Source organism: Prosopis cineraria, unplaced genomic scaffold (assembly GCF_029017545.1).
Source record: "Prosopis cineraria cultivar Desert tree isolate PC_DT_omini unplaced genomic scaffold, ASM2901754v1 PC8, whole genome shotgun sequence".
NCBI lineage: Eukaryota > Viridiplantae > Streptophyta > Magnoliopsida > Fabales > Fabaceae > Prosopis > Prosopis cineraria.
Window position 1 is genome coordinate 13,114,830 of NW_026555339.1, and position 21,766 is coordinate 13,136,595.

General features: G+C 31.1%; 2 protein-coding genes across 8 annotated transcripts; both read right to left on the reverse strand.

The window, feature by feature from the left end:
• Positions 1-1,973: 1,973 nt before the first annotated feature.
• Positions 1,974-8,672, reverse strand: LOC129317104 (uncharacterized). Of its 7 annotated transcripts, none has more exons than XM_054961449.1 (7): positions 8,477-8,672; positions 6,903-7,042; positions 5,793-5,989; positions 4,751-4,831; positions 2,926-3,159; positions 2,590-2,667; positions 1,974-2,508 (listed from the first exon to the last, which is right to left on the reverse strand). In XM_054961449.1, exons 2-7 carry the CDS (start codon positions 7,015-7,017, stop codon positions 2,158-2,160), a joined length of 1,056 nt encoding a protein of 351 aa, XP_054817424.1. In that variant the 5' UTR covers positions 7,018-7,042; positions 8,477-8,672; the 3' UTR covers positions 1,974-2,157. The 7 variants fall into 7 exon arrangements, with proteins under 7 accessions (XP_054817424.1, XP_054817422.1, XP_054817423.1 ...); XM_054961447.1 differs by having other exon boundaries at positions 6,903-7,087; XM_054961448.1 differs by having other exon boundaries at positions 6,903-7,141.
• A 3,241-nt stretch (positions 8,673-11,913) lies between these two features.
• Positions 11,914-14,857, reverse strand: LOC129317696 (uncharacterized). Its single transcript, XM_054962047.1, has 3 exons — positions 14,516-14,857; positions 13,421-13,748; positions 11,914-12,559 (listed from the first exon to the last, which is right to left on the reverse strand). The coding sequence occupies exons 1-3, from the start codon at positions 14,661-14,663 to the stop codon at positions 12,349-12,351; spliced, it is 687 nt and encodes a 228-aa protein (XP_054818022.1). The 5' UTR covers positions 14,664-14,857; the 3' UTR covers positions 11,914-12,348.
• Positions 14,858-21,766: the final 6,909 nt, after the last annotated feature.

The window sequence follows — 21,766 nt, forward strand, 5'->3', positions numbered from 1 at the left end:
TAAATTTTATATTATAATATTACATGTTTTTTTATCTAAATGATAAATTATAATGATCAAAAATTAAAAATGAGTAATATAAATTCCCATTTTAAAATATAAATATATATTTTAAAGTCTAAATTTAATTTAAAAATAAAAAATATTTTAATTTTAAGAGTAAAATAAAAAAATATCTAAATGGACCACTTGAATTTGAGCCTTTTTTTACAAGGCCTAACAAAACTTGACTTAAAAGTTTGATTATACTAAATTCTCAATCTTTTAAACTCAAATTCTTATAAAAATAGAGTTTAAAAGAATGACTCTTCAAATTAAGCCCATACTCTTGACTCCATTTAAAGGACATGAGAATATGGGTAAATTATAGCTATTTTCTATATAGTGCATTCCCCATCATGTGTGTCAAAAAAACACCACCTCCATCTTTTATAATCTCATCAGGAGTATTTTTTTTTTGTCTAGTTAGTTTTTTGTCCGAAATTCTTCAAAATATTCTAAGATTTAAAATTCAAACACAGAGACATGCATGTACGACGTGTATATGCATAACACGTTTTAGATTTAGAATATAAACTTTCTTGAGTGTTCCATTTTAAATTTGAGCTCAAAATAAACCAAGTTTAAATAATTCACATTTAAGTTAATTAATATCTTTATTTTTCTAATTTTTATGACAATAACTAACCTAGATATGTAAAACAATAATAATTATATTTTATTTAAACACAAATACAATAACTTATGTTGGGAATGACAGATTGAGAAATCACCAGTTTAACACCACATAACACAAGCATTGAAGACGAAATAGAATCAGCTGTACTATGATAATTACACAAGCATTTAATAGTATTTGCTTATTGGCTAGAAAAGGAAAAAGGCAGAAAATTATGGTGAGATTAATAAGTGAATCTGGATTCTGGACCACATAAGCTTCAATGCTTCACCAAGAATATTAAAGAGGCCTTATTAATTTCATACTCCTACAATCCTATTTATAAAATAGAGAAAAAAATGATCTTATTTATAAAGCATTTACTAATTTCTAATGCTCTTCTCTACATTTTTGCTCTTATTAAATGTTTTGAATAAAAATACCGATAATAAAATTTAAGAATAGTTATTAAGGATAAAAGTGAAAACTTGTTAAAGTTTAAGACAAAATTAATAAAATTTAAAATTTTCCTTAACTTTGGTAAAACATGAAAGTGACTTATAAATAAAACTAGAGTGAGTAATTTGTATTCTATACAATGTATGAAAGGTAAAACTATTAGTATTTGTGAAATTTCTTTTCCAATGCATGGATTGGAAAAAACTACAATTTCAAACCGATCATTTTTTGGAAAACTGAACTCAAAGGCTTGAGCTCTTAAAGGTTGAGCTTGCCCATTTTCCATCTCTAGGTAACACAGCAAGTCAAAGATACCAAGCAAAACTAAACCCCACTTCATAAGCAAAGGCTATTCTTTTATGTGTGTGGTGTGGGTGTATATAAATTCAAACTAGTCCTAACTAATTACTCCCTTGAGTCCAAATTATAAGATATTTTTTCCTAACTAAGCCCTAAGACACAGTACTTTTTGAAATTATTTTCTAAATTTATCTTTGTATTAATTAATGTAAGCATGAAATATATAAGATGATTAAATACTTCTTCTCACTCTTCATAATAAAGGGATTAAGGGTCAAAAAAAATGAAGACATGCCATTTTTTTCATGAAAATAAGGAAATAACTACTTCTATTGATACGTAAAATATGATAGGAAATGTCTTACAATTTGGAGCAGAAGTGTATCATGAAATGCCGATTCACTATATCATGTTAGCAATAATCTGTAACTACTAAGCATTGGTTTTCATCAGACCAATGGATATGTAATATGTTGTTTTCCAGGACATGTCAAAATGAGTCAAGCAAAATATTCAGTCAATATCAAAGTAAGCCTAACAATAAAAGATTTTGAACTTGATAGCTAGAAGGTAAATAAATTTTCAAAGGACTGTTCTAACATGTGATGAGCATATTCTGGATTTTCAAATATTCACCGTAACTTAATTAAGGGAACATCTCCATGACACAGCAAAGTTTAAAAATCAGAATATGCAGATGTCAGCAACAAAATATACAGTTCAGAGAAAGGTGCCAGTATTTACATTAAACGAGCAGACCTTCGAGTTACTCTTCTGAAGTCAGAAGTAGATGATGAAGATTGAGACACACCTGATCCAACCATATCTGCATCATTGGTTCTATTGCTTTTACGCCTCTTTCGTGCAAGCCCTGAACCATGCTGGCTTCCTGTTGCTTCATTTTGCTCATCCACATTGCTGCTTGCAACATCATCTTCCTCAAGAGTCCTATCATTTCTACGCTTTTTTCCTCTAGAACCAGTAGCCACTTGGCTCGCTCTAGGTTCGTTGTTGTCTTCAATCTGGATAGCTTCTTCCTTAGGTACTGTATATGGCCAGTGTTTGCCACAGCTTGGGCAAACTTTCTCTGACTGGAACCAGTTAATATTCATAATCAGAGAAATACTGCATTTTCTAGATGTAGGAAGACATTTATCCAACAAGAGTTATACCTGTTTTCGAGCGAAAAGCTGCTTCAGGCAGTAGTGATGAATTCGAACTGTACAAGCTTCATTTTTGCATAACTCTGCCTGTGAAACCAATTAAAAAAAAAAAAAGGAATTCCAGACTCAAAACTAGGAATCAGATATGAATTTTTCCAACTCCTACTTCAGACAAAATACCTAGTGATATTCACTCAGTGCATACAGGACAGCTGGTTAGTCAAATATTTTAAGTATAAAAGGCCATGAATAAGGGAAAAGGAAAATCGAAAATCCACTAATGAATCAGAATAATCGAAATATAAACCAAAAAAAAAAACTTGGAAGCAATGCAACAGGAACAACCTTCACCCCAGCTTCATTGCAAACATGACATGATGGAACTTCGTTATTTCGAAACCAACTACGGAGATCAAGAAATGATTTCACACCAAGTGAAATGTTACCATCTGCTGTCAAATTAAGCCACTGGTCCCTCACAAGTTCATCAAGAGTTTTTTCCTTCTGAGAAATTGAGAAATACTTCAATGCAGGTGGGACTTGATGCTGGCCTCCTTGAGATTGTGATGCAACTATAACCTGAACATGCTCAAACCATAAAATTTGTCAAGCACAATAGAATAGTCAACATTTGTAGTACCTTAAAGTGTTGTGTATGTTTCATCAGATGTACCAAGACATTCCCTATTCGAGTAAAGGGCATAAAAACTTGATCAGCTTTCCGTCGATTTTTCCAAACAATGAATATATGTTTTTTGCACAAGTTTCATCAGCCAAAACTTTTCTCACAGCAGAATCTGATGACATATATGGTTACCAGGAAACAAAAATTATAATAAGATATTACTCCCAAAACCACACTCGTATGAATAATTTCAACTAAAAAAATCTCATTACTTCAGATATTAGCTGAAATAGAAATTTAATGTGGATTGCTGTTGATTGCATCCATAATTAACCACATTCTTACTTTCCAACAGAAAGATAACAGCAATCAAGTTAAAAGGGAAAAATACAAATACTTCACGCCAATACATTTGAGGATTCAGCTCCCTAAAAGAGGATAGTTCACCCACATGGCTTAGCGCAGGTCTGTAACAACAACAACAACAAGCCTTTATCCCATTAGGTGGGGTCGGCTACATGGATTGCAAGACGCCATTGTGCTCTATCATTTATCAAGCTTTTAGGAATATTATTAATTAAGAGATCGCGTTCAACAACTTCCAAGAGTGTTCTCTTAGGCCTTCCTCTACCTCTCTTAATCGGACTCAAAGTTATATATTCCACTCTTCTCACTGGTGCCTCTCTTGGTCTTCTTTGGACATGCCCAAACCATCTCAACCGATTTTCTACCATTTTTTCCTCAATAGGTGCCACCCTAACTTTTTCGCGTACGTGCTCATTTCGAATTTTATCTTTACGTGTATGTCCGCACATCCATCATAACATTCTCATCTCTGCTACTCCAACTTTATGTTCTTGTTGTCCCGTTAGAGCCTAGCATTCACTACTATATAACATTGCTGGTCTGATAGCAGTACGATAAAACTTTCCTTTAAGTTTATTAGGCACCTTACGATCATAAATAACTCCTTTAGCTTTTCTCCAATTAGACCACCCAGCTTGAATTCTATGTGAAATATCTCCACTGATTTCGCCATCATTTTGAATAATGGCTCGCAAATATCTAAACTTTTCCACTTGAGGTATAATTTGATCTCCCAATTTCACTTCCAAATTATTGTCGAATAGTCCTTTACCAAATTTACAATATAAATATTCCGCCTTACTCCTACTCAGACGAAAACCTTTCGACTCCAATGTCCTCCTCCATAACTCAAGTTTGCAATTAACCTCTTCTCTTGTCTCTGCTATAAGAACTATATCATCCGCGAAGAGCATACATTTCGGGATTTCCTCTTGAATATGTTCCATCAAAACATTTAAAATCAAGTTGAACAAATAAGGACAACATAGATGAAAAATACTAAGAAATTGTGTTCTTCCAAATCCAAGAGTTCTTATCCAGTGGCTTGAACTCTTTTCATAAACTTCATTTTAAACAAATTTTTCCATGCTTGATCATACTTGGTCATCAACCACCAACAAATTAAAACGAGTCAATTAATTATGGACAGAGAAATGCAGAGAAGTAAAAATGTATAACCTGACTCTCCAATTTAAAATTCAGAGCATCAATGTTGGAGACAACACCTTGAGCTGTAGCATCTTGTACTATCGCTTCAATCTGTCATAAAATAACCAAATAAACTGTTGTGTCAAATGCCATAATATTATAGGTCAATTTATTAATCTGCAAAAAAATTCTGGTATTCTCGGGGAAAATTTTGCACACATAGTTGCAAACATGCATACGCTGTGCAATAAGCACAAATAGAGGGAAAGGGAGGAAGAGAGAAGCAAAAAAACAATATGAGATGAATTACTGTGAACCAATTTTAAGTATGAATTATTTTCCTGAGTTCTCAGAAAAAAAATACACTTTAATACAGAACATGCACCAAGTTTTTTCCCCAACAAAATTTATAAGAAATAAGGGGTGGAGGACCTTCTATTATCAAAGCGCATAGATACATGTAAGCAAACTTTCCATGCAGATATTGTAGTTAGTTTGCATAAGGATCAATGGAAAATGATTTAACAGTGGAGGTTGAAGACATTTCTTTCCTAAATCTGCCTATTCTAGAAGTTCCATCTAGGTTAAGATTATTACTCTTCCTTCTAGGTGTATCTCCATCAGTTTCTGAATAATAAGATTTGGAAGAAAAAGAAATGAGAATGTAGTAAAAAGATAGTTGAATGCCTAAGAACATTTCCCCCTAGTCTCCTTTCTGGAAAGTGCAAATGAGGATGCTATATTGCTACTTATACTACACTTCACTACTACTATCAAAATTTTCCCTATAACACAGTATGCGCTTAGAACTTTATACATGTCCGATTATCCTATAAAAACCATACTACTAAGTCCCATACACCATCACCTTACCCATTTTAAATTAATATCCCAAGTTATTGACCAAACCATTCATAATCTTCAACAAATTCAAGGATGTCATATGCATTATTCCCTGCTTAGATTGTTCATATGAACCAATGGCCTTGACAAAGTAGTTAGTCAAGATGAATACTTTTTTCCACGTGCAGCAGACACAAAGAAAATCAGAATCAAATGTAACAATACTTACAATGGCCTTATAAAAAGCAATTTGTGGAACTGTGTATTTTGTGCCCAATTTGGACTGTTCATCTGAAACAGTATTGACCACTCCATAATAAACTTGACCATCATATTGATTCATGCAGCGCCGCAGCTCTAAATGAACAGAAGAAAGTTCTTTGTTTATCTTCAGAAGATACTCTTGGAGTTTACGTTGATCAGTGCCTGTACTATCAATTAAGACAACAGCAATCAATAACTTGACCAAAAGCTGCCAAAGGAATACATGTAACAAGCCTTTTCTCAGTCATAAAAATAAAAACTTCTTCACGATCATACAGTTCTTAACTTATTTCCATTTTCATCACTTCAACAGTTGAGCCATTAATGGTTATCATACCATATCAGATTCGATTTTCAGAACTTATCATGCAAAACTTCCTTGAAAGTAAAAGTAAAATGACAAAGAACATTTCTAAGGCCTTGATTGGAAGGATGATTTGAGAGTGGCGGGTGGATTGATCAGGATGATTTTGAAACCATACTAACCCAACCCACACCCAAATTTTTAAATCATTCCGAATAGGATGGTTTGGGTTATATATTAATTAACATTTCTTCTCCCTTTTTTTTAACCCTCTCCAAATAAGCATCAAGAGCATAATTTTACCTCCAATTTTATCCACCCTATAAATGGCAATGTAACATCCAATCAGAGGAAAGTGTAGACTGTAGAGTGAGGAAATTATCAATAATTTTATTCAATTTTCTTTTAGGAAAGGGTTGCATCCCACTTCACTCCACCCCAACCCACCTCCAATCAAGCCCTAAAACAGAAATTGCTACCACCACCATAACTTGTCAAAGGCACTTTGTCTAGATGCATATTCAAAGTTAACAAATACTTGACTTCTACAATCAGCTCTTATTTATACCAAAATACCAATCAAAACACAAACGTTCCCTCTTGGATGTCAACATCTTAATTCATGGAAAGCAGCTCTTGTGAAGAATTTTGGAACTAGACTCCCCTTTCAAGAATCAACAACATAACACCCAAGTCCAGAAAAATAAATATATGGGCTCAGATAATCAAGCTTCTAGGAGTTACAGAGGAAAGAAATCATATTTTCGGAACCTGGGTTTTTCCCTGTGAGGTCATTGAACATTGAGTAGAAGTCCTTTTCCTTCAACGGCCCACGTGACAATAGAGCTTGAATTATGGCATGATGCTTCCAGCTTAACTCCGTCATGTTTGTCCAAGTATATAAGAAAACTCTAGATGAGATCAGGAATTTAGAGGCATGATTGTTGACTCATTTACTTCAAAATCCCCAGTACAAACCCATTGAAATAAGGAGTTAGAGCTTGATATTGCTGGAAACCTTTGGAAATTTCAGAGTTAATAATAAAAGGTTGCACACAACATTTCAAGTTAGACAACTAGTCAATAATAACAAATTAACAATATACAAAATGCAATGAACTAACATCAACATCCCACAATTGAGTTGATGGGTTCAAAGAAAACCCACTCAAACCATTTCTAAGAAGTTCAGATGCCTTATCACTTACATGAGTTCCACTTGTCTCTTCATAATCATATTTTTCCTTTGCAAGACCTTTTATGTCACAGAAAAAGATTAAGGGCCAAGCTGAGTATTATTTTCAGGTGAAGTGATTCTTCTTAAGTAGCTTCTAAATGTTGCTATTTCTTTTACTGGATCGATATTTAACTTCAACCACCAACTTTTCACTTAATTTCGAAGCTGCTGAATCTCTTGGATAACAACAATTGCAGATTGATTCTAAGCTTCATCTTTTTTTCTTTTTCTTTTTTTGGCGATATAATTGAATTAGATAAATGAAGCAAATAAGAGAATAACTTGTATTAGAAAGTGACAGAACAGTGAAAGTCAAAACAAAGATCAAATTTTTGTTATAACCATCGCCACAAGAATCTAATCAGATTGTACGTCCTGTAACTTATTTTTGTCTTACTTGGCTATTTACATTGTACAAATGCTGAACTTCGTTGAGTAAACGAGGTAAGACTGCTACCCTGAGGTTGGAATATTATTTATTACCTTCTATCCATGGTCCTTCACAAATACTGAGAAATTTTAGACTTAATTAATTCGATGTCATGAGCCTAAAATTTTCAAATCAGAAATCCCACCATCTATAATTTTCAAGTCATGAGCATATAATCAGAAAATCCACGCGCTCAAAGGCCTCAAATAATTTCGAAGGCTAATATTCAGGTAAAGGGCAAGGCACTCCATCATAACTCAGTGAGCCCAAAAAGGGAGAAAAAAAGGTACATCTCGTGTAGAAGTAAAACACTGAGAGGGAAAATAATGACGCGGGAATCCATTAAAAAAACAGAACAACATTCCTCAATCACCCCCAAACAATTTGACATAACATTTTCAACCCTTAATTAAACGCTGAGTCCCCAAACAATTTGATTCCAACTTCCTTAATATATTTACCAACGTCGTATTCAAGAAAGCAGGAACGGGTTTCCAATTGCAATAACAACAGCGAAAATTCTGCGGCACACGGCAAACGAGAGGCGGACTTCAAAATAACCAAATACAATGCATATACAGTAAACATTGGAGCTTTGAGGGGAAAAGGGACACGAAATTCAGGAAAGAAAAGTGGGGGCAAAAAGAACAGCATTAGACAAAAGGGAGAAGATTATACCTGAAGATGAGCAAAGCAGCACTGAAGAGCAAACTGGGGATGGTGAAGTTGAGCAAAGCAATGGTGGGAATTAAGAAGAAACGCTCCAACCAAACACTATTTAGGTTTTCAACATCGAAGAAGGCTTCGGAGATTTTGATGGCGGGAAAATGTCCGGCGGGAGTGTATTTTACTACCACTTTTTTTTCCCCTACTCATATTTATCTCAGTGGAACAAAAATTTAAGCGAGTTACCGCTCGCAGGAAATTAATAATTACAGATCTTCATATTCTCCTACTCTCTCTAGTCGCGTTTACAGGCTACATTTAAAAAATTTTAATTGGTTTTATCAGTTATGGTACGCTTTTCAGATACTATTTAATTTGATTTGATTTGATTAAAAAATATTTTTAAAATTATAAAATACTGAAAAATAAAATATAAAAATCTAAAATATTAAAAAATAAGTACTTATCTATAACAAAATTTGAATAAAGTGTAAGAATTCAAAGCTATATTTTTTTTTATATAGAAACATACTTAAAATTTTATAATTTTTTTATATTGGTATTAGTGAGATTACTAAGAAAGACTTATAAAAAGAAATTAAGAATATGAATCAAAGCTTTATTAACTAAACCAAATATTGTTTTTGTTACTAAGATATTCGCACAGCTAGTGATCGTAAAACTAATTACTTCAGAAGTGTAAATGCTATTTAAGATTGTACTCTCCGTGATCAAACTTTGTCTTCTTGTCTATTCTTAATTTTTGTCAAAGTTGGCCTTTTAGGAACTCTATTAAAATGCTTATTGGTTTGGGCAATTAAGACCATATATTTATTAGGCCCGATGAGTTTAAGCCCAAGATTGAGTTCTTCTTTCTTCTTTTTATCTCGGATAAAAGAAATTCATTTTTATTTATCATGAAACATTATTACACTTGCTGGTTCAGAATAACGAAAACAAAGAAACGAAAACCATATTTTTTTTTTCTTTTGGTAAAAGAGAGGGCAGAGCCCTAATATTTAAGTGAGAAATACAAATAAGACACTAGACTCTGTACGAATGTAGGAGCGATATTGAATAAAAAAGAATAACATAGCCCTTCCTTAGCAATTTTATCTGCCACCTGATTCTACTCCACGTCCACTCGCTGAATCTTAAGGTCTGTTTGGTTTTTGTTTCTTTTTTTTTTTTAAAAAAAATCATCTTGTAATACAATTTTTAAAATTATTTTTCAAAACAAAATAAAATAAAAATTCATTTGGTTATATTAATTTAAAAATAATTTTAAAATTAAAAATAGAACAATAGTGATGGTTATAGATGATTAGTAGTGGTAATTTATAATAAAATTTAGTTAAGATAATTATAATTTTCAATAATCAAATAAAGTGTATTCTGAAAATGAAAAAAAATAAAATGAAAACAACTTAAATTTATTTTTTATTTTAAAAAATAAAAAAATGAAAAGTTTTAAAAACAAGACATTTATCGAAATAAGTTTTAAAATTTTTCTGTTTTCGAAAACAAAAAACAGTTTTTAAAAATAGAAAACAAACAAACTCTTAATTTCTCAATTCCACTGAAGCATGTTCATGATTTCAACGAAAACCATACTGCCCGAATTGCTGCAGCTTCTTCCTCTGTCAATTTGTTCCACTATTGCAATCTGATTCTAGCACAACCTTTTTAAAACCAGAGTCTCATACAAGACAGAGACCCTTAAGAACTTCCCATTCCTCTGCTTCATAAGCACTACAGCTCCCCAAATGATGATAGAAGCTTGCTATTCAGTATCCATTATGCTGTCTAAGTACCCCTCCACAACCAGCCCCTATGGTTGAGAGGGACCAAGAAACAAAAATCATCCACTTCATTATAGACATAAGATTTCATTGTTTTGGCCCAAGATTCAGTTTCGAATTTAGATTCTTTAAAATGTAAACTTATTAAAATATTTTTAAAATAAAAATTGCTTGTAAAATAAACGAAATTAGGCATTTAGTATTTTGTATTACTCTGTTTAATTTTATAAATATTTTTACAAATTTATAAATTTTCATATATATATATATATATATATAATAGATCTTAAAATGTTGTATTGAGGAAAAGAAGTCAAACGTTGGGATAAAAAAAAATAAAAAAACAGAGTAGGCTTCGTGATGTTGCATGCCTCTAAAAGAAAACCTGGCATGGGTCCTAAATAGCAATATAGCATGATAAAATTGATAAAATAAGATGATTTGTGTATTATTCATGACTTATTAATAATTCTCCCCATAATCAAGAGGCGTCAAGAGAGTCCTGTATGGCCGCTCTTGATAAGAACAATCCCACACAATTAGAGTCTGGATTAGTCTAGCTAAATAGTGATAATATCTCCAGATTTTCTAGAATATTAAATGATAGAATAAAATTACTCCTGCCCATAATTTTGATATTTATAGTTTGTATTGATGATTGCCATTTGAAAATGAACAAATAATCAAATCTTTTCACAATCTCCTGGGTTCTCAAAAACAAGGAAATTCAATCATAATACCACCCAAAAATGCAAGGAGAACAAGGATAAATAACCCTGACTCATGGACAAGCAACACGGAAAATCATCAACATAAAAATACCATGTTTAGTATCAATAAATGGAAATCTATTCAAGCCCTTGAAATTGGAGAAATTGAAACCTCCATAGCAAATTAAGTGACAGGCTGACTGCTGACAAATGGATTCCCTGCACATCAACTTATTTACATAGTAACCCTTCGCAATGGAATCTTAACGAGTCCTCAATAAAATTTCAGGACACCATTTAGATGTTCACCGTTGACTTATCTTGATAAAATCATAAATCATGACCAACTTAAGTTGACATAAGTAGTAAGGACTCTTATTACTCAAATAAATAGTTGAGAGTTGGGAGAGGTCTACCCTATGTCCATAGTACCCTGAAGGAGAAAATTTCTGACGTCAGTAGGATCAATTCCTTGTACTCACCTAAAAAAAAATCACAAGACATGAAAATTTCTTATATTTTAAACCATATGTCTGGTCGTCTGGACATTTCAAACATTTATATGTCACTCTCATGAAGTTCAGGACAAAGTCCAAATTTTTGGCCGTCAGGGAGAGAATTTTTTTGTTTGAAAGACACCTTCATTTTTTTCGAAGCTCAAGTTTCATCTGTACCATTTGATCACCCAATTGAATAACACAGAAAAACTGCAAATAATGCAAGTCACACAGATATCAATAAAAGGGCACACACTTCTTTTCTTTTGAATGATAGCTGTTGATAGTAGGGATACAAATTGAGCTTTCCTTCCCTGGCAACATAAAAGAAATAGGGAACAAAATTGCATACCATAGTGATCTGTCAAATTACGGTGAGGTCAGCAACTGTAAATGCAATACAATTTAAACAAGAAAGGAAGGAGTAATTACATATGTGATTGACAATGAAATTAGCTGGCTCTGGTTTAGGGTGTCATTCAAGGCAACATGTCTAGTTTATAACAACTTAACTATTCAGCAGTATTTTCTATCCAAATATTGACAAAAACTATGAGACCATGAAATTGTTTAAAATAATAGTGAAACATACTTTCGACTCAGGTGGCCAAGTGGAAACTGACCAATCCACAGGTGGGCTGAATAACACACTTTAATCAAATGGGGGAAAACTAATTTCTGACAACCACGTGAGGGTAAATTGTAATATACCCCAGAAAAAACAAAGCAATTCATCCACCAACTGCCGCTTTAGAGCTGCAAATCAAGTTTCCACGTCCCACTATTAACTAGACCAAACTGGTCAATTCTTTGCATGGCAAGTAGCAACAGTGGCAATGCCCAAAAGCTTCATAATAACAGGGCATGCATGATTCTCATAGGGAAATCATTTTCCTGTGTGAGTGCCCTCCAAAAGAGCTTAACCGTCCATCATGATCATGATCGTGGAAAATTAGGGTCAGAACTCCAACCAAACACAGCACTGAACCAACAAGAAGTTTGTCATACCGCTCCACCCAGTGAAACTTTAGCTGACTGGCCCCATAGAATGACAATGCTACAAGTGACGTCATCACAGATATAGTGCTGAAAAAGCAACGTCATGAGGAAAGCTTGATGGCAATGAAACATATTCAAACATGACTTTCAAACGTTATGGGACTTGAAATATTGTGCATTTCCGGTCTACAGAGAAGCAGTAAAAAGCATGACCGATAACATGACTCTCATAAGTCACCTGAACTTTCAATATCAACTTAAGGTATTTAGTTTGAAAGTTTGCCAAACTTGCTTCCTAAATGCTACAAACCATGCTGGTGTAAATTAAATTTTGAAACTTTTGTTTATATAAGGCAAATGTTAAAGCAATAAATGGCATTTTGATGGGCCCATTACTAATGGGCCAAGTAAGTCACTATGGGCTCTGAAATGTAAAAGTGAGAGAGGGAATGGGATATAAATGGTGGGGATTGAGGTTAGAAGGAAGCAAACTATCACTTAGTGACAGTGTGTCAATGGGGGAGTTCCCCACCCTCTTGAATGTTAGAGAAGGGTAGTCAGTCATTTTGTTTCATGCTCTTCGTGTCTATAGTTGTAATAATCTGAGTTCTTTCCTCCATCATATTTGGTCAGTGTAATTCATATATTCCTTTTATGGGTGTCAAAACACACATTGTCATGAAGCGAAAGCAGTTTAATTCTTGTTCCCTCGATTCAATCCATATAGCCGACTCTACCTAATAGGATAAGGCTTGTTATTGTTGTTGTTGTTTGGTGTTGATTCAATAGAAGGACCAATATCATAAATTATCACTTAATCATAGGAAAATTTTCAAATAAACAAACTAAATAATCACACATTGACTGATTGACAGCAAACACAGAAGCATCGTCCATGCAAATATAAAAAGGAGATGCCAAATCTTAATGAATAAAAAATAAGGAAACCTGAGTAGCAGCACTATGATGGCAAGAACCATCATGGAAGATGAATTTCCAACGGCTAGAAATACTGGAAGTGTTGTTGCACAAGGAGATAATGCGGGAACAAGAATGAGTCCAGCAACAGCCATTTTCTCCATGGGTTGGTTGTGAGAATGATTATGGCCACCCTTCCCAGACAAAAACAGAATAACATAGCCACCACCAAGAAATATGAGCAAAAGTGAAGCAAGCTTATGCACTGTTTCTTCACCAGCAATAGTATTTGCCATGGTGATTGCTGTTATTCCAAGAAGTGAAGTGGATATTACATGCAAAATTGCTCCAAGTGCAGCTGCAAGAATAAAGTGACAGAGTAAGGATATTGAAAGGCGATCTGTAAATAATATTTGAAAATAATGCTCGCATATGCATTTGTCAGATGACACTACAAATCTAATTGCCTTTATTGAGTTGATAGAGAAAAAAAAAAAGAACATCCTTAGACTTTTGAGTAAAATATTACTATACTTGATAGAAGGCCTCGTTTAAGTACAGCCTTTCAGCGAGATAGAATAGCAATATATATAACAGTTATCAGTTTGATAGATTCTAAGACTGTCGGTCATAAGCTATGAGATATTTGAAGTAAAATATTTATCGAATTAAATCAAACAAAGGGCACCTAATTATATCAGATCGAAATAAAAAAATCCTAAAAAAATAAAGATATGGAAGTTCAACAGAATCCCATCACCAAATCTAGCGTATGTTTACAGAAATCAAGTCTCTGAATGAGGACATTTGCTCTTCCTTAAGGAACAAATGATGCTGGTAAAGGTAGAAGAAAATCGTAATTCCGAGACCCTCATGAAGGCTAGCACATATATCTTCCTTGCAAAATTTGTGAAAAAAACAAAAATAGACTGATTCCATAAACATCACCAAAAACAGAACACAAACCAGTTCAAATGTAAGCGATACAACTTCACATTAAGATCCCAATTTCCCACTATTTTCCCGGTACCCAGAAAACTGGAACGATAACTTCCTCGTGAAAACGAGATCTAAACATCAAATTCTAAATCAAGCACGTGCGAGATCAGGAATTGAGAAACGTACTGACGAGCACAGTCCGAGAGAGAGTCCATTTCTGGGCGCGACCGACAATGGAGAAAGGAAGCCAGTGGGTGGGAATGAAGGAATGTAGAATCGAAACAGTAGCGATTCCACCGATAGTTGAAAGATCTTCGGCGTTGAAACTATCCATTACGAACCGAAATTTTTTGCAGAAAAAGCGAAACTTTGGAGAGGAAATTTAATGCCAACCTGAAATCTGCACCAAGGGAGCTAAGCGGCATCGAATTCGACCCTTTCCATTGCCAAGAAGCAGGAAAGCATCAGATATTACAGATTTTTTTTTTTTCAACGTTTTTTTTTTTAGCAGACCAACGTCACTACGTCAGTGATAAAATGAGATGTATTTGATAATAAAACTTTCTACCCCTTGAATTCGTGTCAATTATCATTCATGTTTAATGAAAGATGTATTTTTATGAATAAAAAAAGCTAATCCCTGATAATATGTCTCAGAGGCACAGGGTTTATCGATTTGGACCAATAGAATGCTTCACATCATCAATTTTGGTTTATACATAGTAACTTTCTGTCCTACTAAATATAGGAGCTAGATTAAAAAAATTGGTTGGGTGAGTTATTTGTTAAAAAAAAAAAATTGATCGTTTCCTTTAAATGTAATTTCTTTTAATCATTTTACATATTTTTGCAATCAATGGGCATGAGACTTTCAATGTGCTTTGTAATGTCTTGATCTTTAATAGTTTTTTCTTTTTCTTATGATCCTTAGTTTCTACATAAAATAAAGATATTTTGATATCTTATAGTGATCAATTGGTAAAGTTTTGCACTTTTTTATGTTTTTTTAAAAAAATAAAAAACGCACAATTTTTGGGTTTTTTTTTTAAAAATCATAGAAAATATAAAAGTACACCATTTCATCATGGTAAGATATCAAAATGTCTTCAATTTAAAATCTAATGATCAAAAATAAAAAAAAGAAGAAAAAATCAATCAGTTGGTGGGATCATTTCAAATTAAAAGGTGTGAGGGAATGTGATTAGAAGCCTCAATTAACCCAACTACAAAATATAGAGGTAGTTTGGAAAAAAAAAATTTGTGAAAGGCAATTGAAATAAGATTGAGACCTTATATTTAGAATAAAAACAAACTACCCAACTAGTTCATACATTTAAGACGAGAGGAATATATTATTCTACCATAACTCTTCACGTAAAAAGAAAATGAAAACAATTCACAAACAACCAAATTAAATTGAGCATTGATATGTATTTCGATAAAAAAAGAGGTTAAAAAGCCAATTACAATAATGATATTATTTTATTGAACTCATGGTTCTAGTACAAGAGTGAGAGCACAATACATGACATAATTGGGATTAGATTTAGTTTTGCGCAGGACAGGCACAAATACAATACCCTTGTTTACTACATTGTTTGATAGTACAAGGCTGATTATGAACACATATTAAACTTTTGCAATCATGGCCATTTTTGCAATTTTGCACCAAGTTGTGTGGGTTTTGTCCATTACAATCGCACTTTCCCAAAATACACACAGCTTTTGGGCAATTAATCAACCCTGAACAATCAATATCTCTACGACATTGAGCAATTTCTTGTCCTATTGAAATGCCTGCATGGTCATTTTACGCAAATTCAGAGAGAGGATATAAATTATGTCATGGTAGAAATGTGGCATGGAGCACATAGTTCAACTGTTAAGAGATTTGTTAGTTTAACTAGTAATTTTTAGCTCGAATTTTAAGTATGCAGTTGTGTTAAATACCTGTTAGAAAAGCTTTACTGTTAATATAATCCTACATGACTTGATCCATGAATAATGAATAATTGCATAAATAAATAAAAAAAAAAGAAAATAACATGGAGCATAGAGCCACGTGTAGGCTTTAAGGATCTGTTTGGTTGGAAGGAAATTGAGGGAATGAGAGATTCTAATGAATTCAATTTTAAAAGAAATGGAGAAATGGGGTTAAAAAGATTTTGACTAATTTTACCTAGTAATTTAATTTACATATTTTATTCAATTATTAAAATTTTAAAATACCATTTATTCATTTTTTAGAAACTAAATTTATTAAAATTTTCCCTCCTTCCCATTACCTTCCAACCAAGCAGGGAGTAATAGCAGTTTTGAAATGTTGTGATAAACTATGTCATGGTGAAAAAGTGAGATGGCAGGACCAAAGAAACTTTTAGAAGTATGTTTGGTTGGAAAGGAATAAAGAAAATGTGAGATTATAATGAATTCAATTATTTTTAAAAAAATGGAAAAATAGGGTTACAAAATTTAATTTTACTTACCATTTAAATTTACCTATTCTATTTATTAAAATTTTAGAATCCCATTTATTCATTTTTTAGAAATTAAATTTATTGAAATATTTTCTTCCCTCCATTACCCTCCAACCAAATAGAGAGTATGCTGTACTTTTGATACGTTGTGATACTTTTTGAAAATCCAAGATTATTAAAATAATATTATAAAATTGTTTATATATATATATATATATATGATTCGGTTATATAAGTAAAATATATAAAAGTATCAAAATTATACCATTCTCAAGCGATGAACAATGTTATTTGTCTTAAATTTTGTACAAATACATGTCTCACTTCAGGTTTTAAAATGTATATCGTGCTATGGTGTGATTGAATAGTATAACCAACCAAAAAAAAAAAAATACATACACTTACAAATATCAATCAATATATAAAATATAAAATCTATAAAACATTGTATTATATACAACTCAAATAAAGAATAAGTCGCATTGCTTAAACTCTATACAATAATAAGATGTCTAGTATTGCCAAGTCAAAGAAAGTGATATTTACCATGACATGCAGATGTGGCAAGAAGAACCAAAAAGAGAGCTGAGATGAAGGAAACTTGTTTCATGATTTCTTTGTTTTCTAAATTTATGGAAAATATTTGCTAAACTAGAGAAGTAATTGTGCTTTTTGCAAACTGGTTGAGCTCATTTTATACATATATTATGATGAGAATATAAATACATATGTAAGCTTCTTCTTCTTCTTCCTTTTTTAACGGAAGTGAATAATATTGTATGATCTTGGTATATTTGAAAATCTACATATCAGTAAAGAAAAATCCTACGTAATTAATTCCTTAACTTTTGCAAATTAAAAATGTAAATATAAATAATGGCCCATATACTTTTATTGTGTTTTTCTATTAGTCCATGTACTTGTTTCATTACTCCAAGTTCTTTAAGTTTCATGTGTTAGCAACGTTAATTCGTATATTTTTAATCAAAAAAAAATAATAATTTTTATAGTTTTGATCTAGTTATAACTTAATCCTAAATTTTAATTCATTGTAATTTAATTTTTATAATTTTAATTCATTTATAACTCAGTTTCTAAATTTTTCTTCTTCCAACTCAATTTCTATAGCTTTAATTATTTAAATATTAGTCCCTATATTTTAAAAAATAAAATTTAAAAATTTAAAAATATTTTAACATTTTAACATTTTAACATTTATAATATTGACAAAGAGTAAAAGGTTTTATTAATTTAAAATATTAGTAATAAATTTTAACATAATTTTAATTTTTATATTTTTATTTTTAAGATATAAGGACCAATATTTAACTAATTAAAAATAAATACAAGGACTAAGTTATAAAAGTTAAAGTTTAGAGACTGAGTTATAATTAAGTTAAAACTTTAAAAATTAAGTTATAATGAGTCAAATTTTAAAAATTAAGTTACAGTTGAGTCAAAACTACAAACACTAAATAATTAATTTTTTCCTTTAATTATGACTATAAAAAATTAACGATGACTAACATGTACATAAATATCTTATACAAGCGTGTTTGGATATTTTAAGAAAATTGTGATTTTGGGTTTATAATTGATTTTATGGTTAAATGGGAAATTATAGATCCAAGAGAGTTTGGAATTATAAACTTATTTTTTTTAACATAATGTTTTTCTTCAACTTTTAAAAAAGATATAATTTAAATTTATTGTTAATAAAAGTTAACTTTAATGATTGGTTGATCAAAAAATGATAGAAAAAAAATAAAAATTACATAAAAGAACAAAAAATTGCAATAAGGAATCCAAAAATTACAAATAATAAGAATCTCAAAATTACATAAAAGGACCAAGAAAATTTTTCTAGTCCTTTTTTGTAATTTTTGTCATCATTTACTATTATTTTTTAATTAACTAATAATTAAAGTTAACTTTTATTAATGATAAGAGTCAAATTGCATTGTTTTCAAAAGAGAGAGAGAGAGAGAGAAACGTTGGGCAAAAAATGAGTTTAGAATCTATACTCTTTGACCTATAATTTAAGAGTTAATTTACTCTATTACCCTTGATTTTAACATATATTAGGGGCATTTAGATATTATTAAAAAAATTATAATTTTGGATTCATAGTTGATTTTGACACACACACATATAAATATAAAGGTGTTTAGATTTATTTTTATAAAATTATGACTTTTAGCCTCCAATGATCGGTTATTTTTAAGTATCCAAACAGAACGGAACCATGGATAACATATGAAGTTCACGGTCCAAAAAGAATACCAAACTCGAATAAGTCCCATTGAAATGTGAAACTAATTGGATAAAAAGGCAATTATAATTGTGATTTTAACTATAGCTGTGGTTAATAATGTCAGAAAAAAATAACGATATTGGGCTGTCACTGGGGAAAAAAACTTAAATTCCAATTTGTTGGCTAGAGAAGTTTAAAGGCTTAATGTTGGTTTTGTTCACTATCAATCATGTATTATTGTGCTAATGGGTTGACTGATTTGGAAAAAAGTGTATCACATCATCAATTTTACTTGTTGGTAAATTTGGTATGCTACCTCATTCATGGTCAATCTTTAATAAAAATATAACATTCAAATAATATTGAATATAAATTAATTTTACTATTAATAATAGTGAATAAAGAAAATGTAAGAAATTAAATAGACATTTTATTATAAAAATAAATTTATTTAAAATAATGAAACATTATATTTTCTTTAATTGAATTTGTGTAATTTTATTGATTAGACTATGGATGACATAGTACATCGAGTCTATCAAAAAATTTTTTCAATTTTGATTATTCTATACATGATTACTCTCTATGCTACTAAATATAGGAGCCAAATAACTGATTCCTATAGATTAAGAAAATGGGTCAAATTATCCATTTGTAAAAGAAATTTGATGGTTTCCTTAAAATGTCACTTCTTTTAATCATTCAACATAATGTGTGCAATCAATGAGCATGGGACTTCTAATCTGCTTCATAATGTTACAATTTTTCAATTTTCTTTTTTTTAATATAATTAGTTTTTACATAAAATAAAAAATATTTTGATATCTTACAGTAATCAAACGATAAAGTTTTGAATTTATTACTTTTTTTCAAAGAAAATAAAAAATGCACAATTTTTGGATACTTTTCTTTTAAAAAATCATAGAAAATACAAAATTATACCGTTTTATTATTTCAAGAAATTCAAAATATATTTAAAATCTAATGATCGAAAGAAAAAACCAATTAGTGGATTGGGTCACTACACAAGAGAATAAGACATTAGAAGCCTCAAGCTAGCGATCAATAGAGGTAATTTGGGAAAAAAAAAATAATAAATATACTATGAAAGACAAGAGATTAATATTTTATATTTAGAATACTCAACTAATTCATATACTTAGGACGAGGGGGAGTATATTTATAGGGAAAGAACATAAATAGATATGGTTGGCTTTTATTTTGGGGGGAGTGGACAATGTATGAATTAATTAGTTTTGATGAAAGCTTTAATTAAGAAAATAATTATAATAGCATTTGATGCAGCGGATCTTCGTATATTTGAAAATCTACAAATCCTAAACAATTAATTCCTTAACTTTTTTAAATTAAAAGGAAAAAAAATAAATACTAATCCCTATACTTTTTAATGTGTTTTCACATTAATTAGTCCATGTGCTCTTTTTGTTATTCTAAATTTTAAGGTTACATTTGGATGAATGAATTTGAGTTATGAATTTAGATTTGAAATTTCATACTCCCTCCATTAAAAAATATAAGGCATTTTTAACTGAATCTTACCTCCAATAAATTATTTACTTACTTTCAAACTAACTCTATCTTTTCATATTTACCTCTATTAAATATCCTATAATAAATATAAAACCATTATCAATAGAGGCACTTTTGAAAAAAAGATAATGATTACACTTCGAAAGACTCAAAATGCCTTACATTTTTAAACATCAAACTCCTTAAAAAATGCCTTTCATTTTTTAATAAAGGGAGTATTTGAAATATTACATTTGAAATTTATAAATTCTAAATTCTTTTTTTATGATATATTAAAATTCTTGGTTTGGATCTTAAGTAAGATTTTAAATTATAAAATCTATATTTGAATTTAAAAGAAACTTGGAAGACGTCAATGATTTGTTCTTAGTCAAAGTTGACAGTTCGAACAACAACTTCCATCAAGACTAGACAGCGAAGGACCGATCAAGACGGTACCACTGGTGAGGATTGGGACTGGACAGCCGATTTCCACTAGGATCAGATTGATATATAACTTGAATTTAAATATGGGTCAAATTTAAATCTATATATTTTTAATTACCCAAACAATAGATTTGACTCAAATTCAAATTTATAAGTTTTATTTATTTATATTTTTAAGTATGACTCTAAAAACTTACTAGTGACTAACATGTATATAAACTTTATGTGTTTCCACAACTAAGCCTGTAGAGTGTTTAGCTATTATAGGTTACAATAGTAGCAATGAACCCACCACAAATCTAGGTTGATCCATATTATTTCTTTGTTTAGGCTTTTTGCCTCCCATTATATTACAAAAAAAGAGAAAAGAAAGCAATTCACAAACAACCTATAGTGGGCATTGATATTCATATTAAAAAAAAGTTTAAAAACCAATTATAATCATGACTATTTTATTGAACTCATGGTTCTGATACAAGTGTGAGAGAACACAATACATGACACAGTTGGAATTAGATTTAGTTTTGGGCAGAGCAGGCACAGGCACAATACCCTTGTTTGGTACATTTTTTGATAGTACAAGGCTGTTGAATACATTTTAAATGATGGCAATCATGGGCATTTGTGCAATTCCTTACTAATTTGTGTTTGTTTTGTCCAATACATTGGCATATTCCCCCCAGCACACATGGCTCCTTCTATGCAATTAAGCCTACTGCAATCAGTACT

Excerpts from the sequence above, each read along its gene's own strand:
- LOC129317104 (XM_054961449.1), bottom strand. The coding sequence starts at position 7,017 with ATGACGGAGTTAAGCTGGAAGCATCATGCCATAATTCAAGCTCTATTG. Across the intron at positions 5,990-6,902 it reads CCTCACAGGGAAAAACCCAG|GCACTGATCAACGTAAACTC; the intron begins GTTCCGAAAATA and ends TTGATAGTACAG. Across the intron at positions 4,832-5,792 it reads TTGCTTTTTATAAGGCCATT|ATTGAAGCGATAGTACAAGA; the intron begins GTAAGTATTGTT and ends ATTTTATGACAG.
- LOC129317696 (XM_054962047.1), bottom strand. The coding sequence starts at position 14,663 with ATGGATAGTTTCAACGCCGAAGATCTTTCAACTATCGGTGGAATCGCT. Across the intron at positions 13,749-14,515 it reads CTCTCGGACTGTGCTCGTCA|CTGCACTTGGAGCAATTTTG; the intron begins GTACGTTTCTCA and ends TTATTCTTGCAG. Across the intron at positions 12,560-13,420 it reads ATCATAGTGCTGCTACTCAG|CACTATATCTGTGATGACGT; the intron begins GTTTCCTTATTT and ends TTGCTTTTTCAG.